This window comes from Frankliniella occidentalis, unplaced genomic scaffold, assembly GCF_000697945.3.
Source record: "Frankliniella occidentalis isolate FOCC.00 unplaced genomic scaffold, Focc_3.1 Scaffold79, whole genome shotgun sequence".
NCBI classification, from domain to species: domain Eukaryota; kingdom Metazoa; phylum Arthropoda; class Insecta; order Thysanoptera; family Thripidae; genus Frankliniella; species Frankliniella occidentalis.
The window spans coordinates 992,902-1,002,156 of NW_026267209.1; the positions used below are offsets into that span (position 1 = coordinate 992,902).

General features: G+C 58.0%; 1 protein-coding gene across 2 annotated transcripts in view; it reads left to right on the plus strand.

Moving 5' to 3' along the window:
• LOC113209163 (elongation of very long chain fatty acids protein AAEL008004) overlaps positions 1–9,255 on the plus strand; it is a 36,447-nt gene that overhangs the window by 21,185 nt on the left and 6,007 nt on the right. Inside the window, exons 1-3 of one of the 2 annotated variants that reach the window (XM_026426554.2) lie at positions 114–135; positions 531–673; positions 6,796–6,986. In XM_026426554.2, the coding sequence (XP_026282339.1) occupies positions 613–673; positions 6,796–6,986 (252 nt within the window). In that variant the 5' untranslated portion in view covers positions 114–135; positions 531–612. Of the gene's footprint in view, positions 1–113; positions 136–530; positions 674–6,795; positions 6,987–9,255 lie in introns of those variants that run through there. The other variant, XM_052268965.1, reaches the window with a different exon arrangement.

Consider the following 9,255-nt stretch of genomic DNA (forward strand, 5'->3'; position numbering starts at 1 on the left):
CGCCCCGCCCGGTACGGCCCGCGACTGGCCAGGCCCACACCACGCGGACGCTGGCGGCTCCAGTCAGTCTGCTCCTCGCCTCCGCGGTGCGCGCCCCGCCCAGCAGCTCCGCTCATCTCTCTGCACCTCGTGCAGGTGCGTGTGGTCGTCGTCGCCCTCTTGGTCATCTCCAACACAACCGACTCGGTGCGAGTCTCCTATATGGCGCTTGGCGGGGGCCGCTCTACTTCCGGTCCGTCGCTCGGGTGGAGTCGTTGTCGTCGTCGCCGACGTGCTGCGGCCCCGGGCGCCATGGCGACACGTCCGCCCCGGGGCTTCCTGGGCCGCCGGGATCTGCTTAACCCGCCATCCGTATTGCTTAACCCTTCCCCCCTCCTGCTTGACCCCGGGTCTTCTTGACGTCTTGTTTGCCTCGTTGCACCTTCGACCGTCTGCAGCGTGTGTGTGTGGGGAACGTGTGACACCCGTGTCTGAGTGTGTGGCTGACGACTGACTCATGATGTGCTATTTTGTTTTTTTTATTTTCGCAGGTCGCAAGGCTCCTCGTGACCCCGCGCCGGCAGCTGCCGCCGACACTACCGCCAGTACACCGCTGCCGCCGACACCAGCAACATGGCCCAGATCGCCACGGACTTTGTCCACTTCTACCGGGACCTCATGGACAACAAGAGTGGTGAGTACCACTCTGGCTGATGTGCAACGGAAAAGTCCGAGGAAAATTCATGGAGACCCGTAAAATTTGGCCTGGAATAGCGTTGAAAAGCCATGGAAAATTGGCCAGGAGTCAAGACCTGGGAAAACCTTGATACACTTAAAACACAACTTAAGGGTACGAATGTCAAACACAAACACCTCCCTGTGAGCGAGTAACTTCTCACTGTCATAGATTTGCGACAACCTTATTCCCACACGGGTGCAAGCAAATAGCCGCATGGCACATTTTGCAAATGTCTGGAAGGCTATCTCGCGCGCGTTCGTGGTGCACAACAGTGCGAATAAGCTCGTTCCGCACGTATTCAAGCAGTGCACTGGTAAAACGAGTGTTAAAGTTTGCACGTTAATTGATATTTAAGTTCAAGGGTGCATTTTCTCGACACATTTTGGTGTCGAACTAGGTTAAACGTCAAATTACTTTCGACACTTCCGAAAAGTATAGCAGCTGCAAACCAGTGGTTGTTATTGAACTGTGTGTGTGCCAGTGTGCAGAATTTAAGCGTTTAGAAAACGTCTAAAATTTGTACACCACGCAAGTGTGCTACTAGAGTTAAACACCATGTAATGTGCACACTTGTTTTACCAGTGTGTGGAATGTATTGGCCCACCTCTGTGCGACACTCGTCCGCTTGTACTTTTTTTTTTCTTAGTTTGGGCCTTGGCGGGCCGGCGGGCCTTCCCTCTCCGTGCGGAGCTGATGGGATCGCGTCGAATCGCGCCCCCCGTCCCGACGCCGGCCGGCCAGCCGGGCATGCCCGAATTGAAATTGAAAATGCGCGCCGCTCGAGGAAATGCGGCGCGGTGGCGGCGGGGACGGCTATGCCGATCGCCTGCTTGGGAAAGGGGCACCACGACGACGACGGTGGTGAAGAGGTGAAGGCGAGGAATAATATAGGCTGTCGGGCCTGCCGAACAACAACAACAGCCTTGCACTCTCATCCGCGGGTGGCGGCGGGGCGCGGGGCGTCCTAAAGGGGGGAGGGGGAGAGGTTGCGCGCCGCGGCCCCCTCGGGCGGCACAGCGCGGGCCCGGACAGGCCGCCGAATTGCAAACGCGCGCGAGAGTCGCCTCTGCTGCGATTACGTTATTGGCGATGTCCTCGGCGCCGCCGTGTGGCCCGGGGGCGGGCGGCGAGCGGGGGACGCCCGGGCCGGCTCGGCCTGGCCCGGCCTGCGGTTTTGCAGACATTCTTTACGCGTCTCGGTGACACGCGCGCGTCGCGTCGGTCGTTAGCGCGCGCGGTGTGGTTTAAATGTATGAAGGAGGCGGGCATTATTGTGAGTCCGGGTGATACCGACTCCGGTCTCGGGGGAATCCCCCCTCTCTCTGACGCGCCTTCTGAACGATGCGGATCTGTGGAAACATTTAAATGATTGAAATCGCAGGAGCGCAGGAGCGCGCAACCAGCAGGGCAGGGCAGCTTGTTTTTATTTTTTTCCGCGTTCGTGTTTGTGGATTTGGAATTTCCCGCCGATACTACATCGCGAGCCTCCTTTCCGGCGCGCGCGCGCGCTTCGTGCCGCTTCCGTGTCGCCACCATTTCTTTATCAGCTGCTCTCGCTTCCCTGATGATGTGCCCGATGTGTGCGGTGGGTGTTCGGTGAGAGAAACTAGTGTAGCACGATCGGCCGGATCGTGATGCCGACGCTGCGGTTTTGGCGTATTTCGCGCTCGCCTATGCGTTTTTATTTTCGTGCCGCAGTGTTTTTCTCTCCCTCTTGTAGTTTCGGCGGCGTGGGGAGGCGTTGCGTTGTCTGTCGGGTCCGTATGTCTCTGCGCGCGCCTGTTTGAGAGGTGCGCAGGAGAAAGGGGCGCGGGGGGCGGCGCGGGGCGGTGCGGGGTGGGCGGGAGGAGATGTCCTCGATGGTGGCGCGGCGGCGTTATGTAAACCGACCGTGCCTCCGCGGTGGCCGGCGCGCGCGGGCCGGCCCGGCGACGACGCGCACCTGAAGGACGTCCGCCGCCGCCGCCGTCGGGGTGGACGTGCGGGAGGTGGAATGTGCGGTGTGGCCGCCGGGCCGGACTTACACCCGGCTCATTAGAACGCTCCTGAAGGACGTGCGTCGGGGTAAGCTGTAAGACCTTACCGCGGGGTGGTTTGCGGGAGGTGGGATGGTCGCTGGACGTCTTGGGGCTGGCTGGGCTACGCGCGGCTCAACGACGCGCACCTGAAGGACGGGCCAGTGCCCTCCCGCCCTCCTGGTGCTCCTCGCCGGGGCCCGTCTGCCGGTCGGAGCGCCCGGTAGGTAGGCCGTGTGACGCGGCCGCGCGCACCGGGTGGCCTACCCCGCCCCCTGGAGTCCCCACTGCCACTACTCTGGGGAGTCGTAGGGCGTCGAGCACGTCCCCGAGGTGGATGAGGAGGAGGGGGTGGAGGGGTCGCCCAGTAACGTCACCGTCGAGATGCAGGAAGAGGGAGGATGGGATGGGGGGGGGGATAGGGGGCACTCTATCGCTCATTAATGGGGGATGAATAATGGAGGGCGGGGTGGGGAGCGGTGGGGCTGCGAGTTATCCCGCCCGCCCCGCCCCGCCCCGCCAGCTCGCGGTGTTCCGGCATGTGGATCCTTTTTGAGGCGAGAGAGTGAGTACGGCCCAATTAGCCCCGGCTGCTCTCTCGTTGCGTCCGACTGGCGCGTCCGCCCGCCGCGGTGCGCCCGACCACCAGCCGTGTGCTCCTGCTCCTCACGACGTGTGGACCCGCCGCACTTATTTATTATTCTCGTGCTGATCGTTATCGGAAAGGTCCGCGGTCACGACGACGACAACGACAACGACGACCCGGCGGGGGCCGCCCCGCGTCTGGTCACATCCTCACTCACGTGTCTCTGAACAGGTTCCCTGCTCCTGTTGGGGCGCGTGAATGTCCGCGACGTGCGTTTATCGTGTCCGGCCGCACACGTGAGCCCCGGGCCGCCGGCGGGCCGCCACTGTACTACTACTTGTTGTGGCCGGCGGCCTGCGCGTGGCGGGCGGACCCCACTGACCTGGTCTGGTGATGGTTGGTGACTAATGGCGCTCATTACCGAGGCGCGCCCGGCCGGGCTTCAGCCGCGAACTCAGGGAGGGGGGTCAAGGCGGGTCCAAAAGGTTTGGGGAATTTGCCTGAAATTGCTAACTACATTCAGCAGGAGACGCGAAGGCCAGAACGAGCCTGAATACTAAGGTGTCAGCTTGCTTTTAACTCTAGTTAATGAAGAAGGAAAGGCCAGGGGAAACAGTGAAATTTAGAAAATCATTATCATCATTTATCGTGATTGGTTTTTAAAATATTATTTTTTGGGAGAGGGGGAGGTGGGCAAGTTCTCCACCTTTCTTGGCCAATACTAGATCACGATCTCATCCGCCTCCAGCAGCGAGTGCTAGCGCGCCGGGCGTGACTCTCCTTCTGGGGGGCGCAGGCCTGGATAGAGACCTTCCAGGCGCACCGCACCGCGGATATTGGAACGCGTAGAGGGTTTGAGTGAGGAATGGCCTCTCCCTGGCCATGCCATCTATCTTTTTTTGTGGCCCAGGCCCAGCGTCCCAGGAGGGGATGTTCGTTCGTCTTCTTTCACAAAGTATAAATTTACTGATGTTTTTATTTTTGTTTTAGTGTTTTTTGTAGTGTTTATGTCGGTTTTTCCATCTTTTTACGATGTTTCCTTGTCTTTGAAAATAACGAACGGAACGGCATCCCCGACTGACAGTGCTCCAGTCTTATTATGCAATTTGTCGTCTAATTCGCGGTGGGTGGTTGACGGGTCGTTCGGGACGAGCGGAAATCGGCGGCGCTTGATGACTTGATAATGTGATTGTGTCTGCGCGCGCTCGTTAAAGGCCGCTAGCGTGCCGTCCTGTCTAAACTACACTCGTGCCATAATTAAGATTCGGGGAATGTTGGCAGTAGCTGGGGCATTTTGGTGGTATTATATGCGCTTGTTCCACATCACAGGCACGTACACGGAAATAAAGATTGGCTGTATCGCTAGACAATAGCTAAATAGGGGATGACTAATTATTGAGCTATGTAGCTTAATTTAGCTTTGTCACCCCCCAAAAAAATCTATCTAGTTCAAAATTTGGGTGTGTAACACAGCCATACAATTTTAGTTAAAGTGCCAAATCACTTAGCTATCCCTCCTTTAGACAATGGTTTAGCTACAAGCGTATCATTTTATTTTTTTCCGAGTGTAGTCACCGTCAGGTCACGGACCAGCCACGCGCCCGACCCGGCCCGGCCCGGCCCGCGGCGCGGCGGCGGCGACGACCGGCGACACTCTAATTGCCTGTATGATCTCCGCGAAACGATGCGAAAAAAAAAAACAAAAAAAAAACACTCGCAAAAACATACATGCGGTCGGCTTTGCTCGTGCTGCGCGCAATCAGTATCGGCTCTGCCTATACTTTGTCATCGAGAAACTGGATACTGCTCACGCACTCTGTGCTGACCACACTGACGTATGCAAAGCAAGAGGCGGCACAGCGCTACTTATCTTCGCTGGGGATTATCCAAATTAATTGCTTGTGTGTGTGTGACTTCCTCAAAACGATGCCATGGAAAAAAATATTCGACAAATTGAAGACACTCTCTTACTACTTGCACTTTCCTATTCAAAGAGAAATCAACAGTGCGAATAATCTTAGATCGGTATCCATATTAATTTTCGTTTACACACCGATACCGTTTCAACGGATCTTATGACGGGTCAGACGGATTCAACCGGAAGGCAGAAAGTGATTCCATTTGCAAGTTAAATTCTTGCCCGTGTTTTAATCATCTATAGATGCACGGTAACGACGTCCTGGTTTTCATGACGTTTGGGAAACCATGACGTTACCCATGCATTTCTTCCATAAGACGTCATGGTTTTTCCAAAACGTCATGAAAACCAGGACGTCGTTTTTACCGTGTTATGCATCACTTATCACTTGAATGTGTTTACCAGTTGGACTCAGAAAATTCAACAGTCCCACATTGTTACTACAGTACAAGCGTGTCCTACGTTTTAATTTTTTTCATTTCGACTTATTGTTTCAACTGCTAACAGCTTCCCTTATTCTATTTTTGTTTTCGAAGTCTTTTACTGTGATTATGTATTAAACTTGGCACACGAGTACCCTGCGCTCTCCACCTTGAACTTCTTTGCTTCGACTCGAGTAGCTGTCTTTTTTCTGTGTGATTCCGGTTTTTCGACTTGAGCGATGCGGCGATGCGGCTACTCAGCCAGCCGCCCTGTGGACTGTGGAGCGGACGGCGCGGGGACGCCGGCCACCGGCGCCTACACTTTTCTATGTGTCCCAGGCTCGGTGTTTTGTGGCGTCGCTTAACCAGTTCCGCTGTCTGCCTTTTGAGTCTCAATCTCCTAAACTTTTGAACATTTGCCTCTTGTCGTACTCGACCCCCCGCTTCCCATCTTTCCCCCTCTATTTTATTTAGTGTTCGCTAAGAAAGCTATGACATTGCTTTTGACAGTGGTGGGCAGTGGACAGGCAGAAGCGGGGGCCAAGTCCAGCAGCAGACTGTCATGACTGTAATGTGTAACGTGTGTGATTATACGGGCTCTGGCGGGCCCTGCCCCTGCTGCCGCGCGAGCTGGTCGAGGTCAAGATCAAGGCCGGAGCCAACATTCCGTAGCCCCGCACCGCCCGCCGCGCCCCTCCCCGCGGTGCGCAAGGTGCACAAGGTGCACTGCACTGTTGACAGGGGGCTCTTCCTCACCTTACACCGCCTCTTACACAATACGTTGAGCTGGACTGTTGAATTTTCTTGTTTGGGCCACTATGAAAATGTTGTCCGCATGCCCCGAGTAGTCCTAAAACGTGGCCTAAGTTATTGTGAAATTGTAAAAATTAAAAATCCAATATACAAATATTGTTTAATTACAATCATCTGGGTCTTCAAACTACAGAGGAATGTGGTTAAAATTGCGACCCTTTACACAAATATTCCTAAGGGGTTATTCCTAAGGAAAGACTAAGTTGCGGGCGGGTTGCGGGATTAAAATAGTAAAACTATATTAGCTTACATCAGTATGGTGATTATGTATCGATGTATGTTTCATCGACCTTACAACACGTGTGTTTTGTCTGCCCCTCTAGATCCCCGGGTCAACCAATGGCCCATGATGTCGTCGCCGCTGCCGACCATCGCCATCTGCATGACGTACGCCTACCTGGCCAAGGTGTGGGGCCCTCGCGTCATGGAGAACAGGAAGCCGTTCAACCTCCGCAACATCCTCATCGGCTACAACGCCTTCCAGACTGTATTTAGCACATGGATATTTTATGAAGTGAGTACGTTATTCGCGATTGTGGGCTTGACTGGGTTTGGAACTGATTCAGACTGATCGGAGACGTAGATTGAGTGCGGTTCAGTGATCGCCACCCTTTATTTTAGAGACGTGTCGTGTCGCTCATTGAAACTTGGCAATCGTCCAAAAAAGTACGCCCGTTTCCTTCTCTCGAGATTTATTCGTTCTGCAAATTACGGGAGCTCAGCGCCTGCGAGACTCGGGGTAGGCCGCCCCGCAGTACACGCTTGCACCGCAGGCACGATGTTGCCTACCCACCAGGCGCTATATGAGAGCTTTGCAGTTTCGCAACGACCGAGAATGGCGGACACACTTTCTGGGTGATCCCTTATGCGGCGGCCCGGCCGGTGCAGGCTTGGCTGTCGGCCTGCCGCTCCTTCTTTGCCTGATTGGCCTCTTTGCTGCGCCCGCCCGTTTTGCATTTATTGTCCTCGCCAAACTCTTCCATTTTCGGGGGGTTGAAAAGTGGCCGAGCCGGCGACTCCCTTTTTCCTCGCGCGCGCGCGCGCGCGGGTGCCTCTGAATGGGCGTAGTTGTGGTTGTGATCGATACGCTCCCCCCCTCTCCCTCCCCCCTGTTCCCCTCCTGTCCCCCTCGACCCTCCCCCGTCGCGGCGCCATGCGGAGAGAGAGAGGGGGGGGGGGGGGGTCACGGCGCCTCACGCCGCCCGTCGCGCCGCTGGAACGTATATAGACGATGGTGGCGCTCTTTGAGTTGCGTGAGCGCGTACAACACATCCTGGGTCGGGGGTCCCCCGCCCGGCCCGGCCCGCGTACAGTCCGCGCTATGTGCAGTGCAGGTGGTGGTGGTGGTAATCAGGAAGGGGATCGCTGATAAGGTGCTCGCTCGGAGCTCATGCGGTATGCTGCGCCGCACGCTGTTTGTATATTTTTAGCGGCCGCCGTTGTGGGTTGCCGTTTGTGCCGATGCAGTTTGTCGTTGGCGGCGCGTGGTGGTTGCGCGCGGCGCATGCCCAAAGACCGTCTGCGGTGCGCCTCGGCAGCGCGGCCCGCCTCTCGGCTCCCCCCGCAGCCCCCGTGTGACGTCCCGGGAACGGGCAGAGGATGATGATGATGCCGAGTGCGTGGTCGTGGTCGCGCATGCGGGGACCCCGTCGACGCGCGGTCCGAGACCTTCCCCAGAGTTATTAGATCCACCATGGGCGCCGCCGTACCCGGTTCGTCGTGACGGCGTATAGCGCTCACTCAATGTTATCTTTATGGCCTTTGCTGAGCCCCGGGGCCCCCCGGGGCGGGCGTCCACCTCCTCTTCCTCCTCCACCACCACCTCCACCTATTCCGCCACCTCCACCTACTCCGCCACTTCCACCTACTCCTCGACCACCACCACCACCACCTCCTCCACCTACCACCACGAGCTGGGCGGCCCTGAGCTACCCCCGAGCGGGGCGCGCGCGCGTGTGTGTGGTGTGTGCGTGTGCGCGGCCCGCTGGGGTGCGCGCTGCTCGCCGCTCGCCGCTCCGCCCGCCCGACCCACTTTGGCGGGGTGTTTGTGGTCGGCCCGGCCCACCTCATGCACGCCGTGGCCTTGGACCTAATAACAACGCGACATACGCACACTCCACGACGTGTCTGCCGGACAATATCCGCGCGCGCCCTTGGCTCTTGTTCGCCGCGTACCTGCCGCCTCTGGGGACCTGACCTGGCCGCGGGCGCGAGCCGGAGCTCGTGTCCTCTGGCGTCCACCCCCCTCTCTCCCGGTGGGTCCAAATCCTCTCGGGGGGCCCAAGGTGAGGCCTCCCCGCACCATCTGCGCCCCACTTTGCACCTTATCAGCTGCGCGCAGATGTGCCCGGCGCGGGCGGCACTTCAGCTACACTTGCAGGCGCCGGGACGGGGCGCCTGCAGGAGGGAGAGAGAGAAGGAAGCTGGTCCGGTCGTCCCCCGCACCTTGTTATCTCTGGGCGAACTCACCTCGCAGCCCCTCACCCTCTTGGGTTGGCCTTTGGCGGGACGGGACAGGCACCCCTACGTCCGCCCTGCCCCGCCCTGGCCTGCCCTGGCCTGCCCTGGCGTGCCACGCCTGCTGTCGGTTCGTTGGTCGATGTTCGCGTGCCGTGCCCGAGTAGGGCGGGCTGGGCCGGGCCGGGCTGGCGTCGCGGGAACCCCTCACGCCGCAAAGCGCCACGCTGCTCGCCGCCACGCCCTGGTCTGGTCCGGCTCGGCCGGCCCTCGGGACCACACCCTTGCTCCGTGGCCCCCTTTTAGGGTGCAGTTGGGGGGAGGGG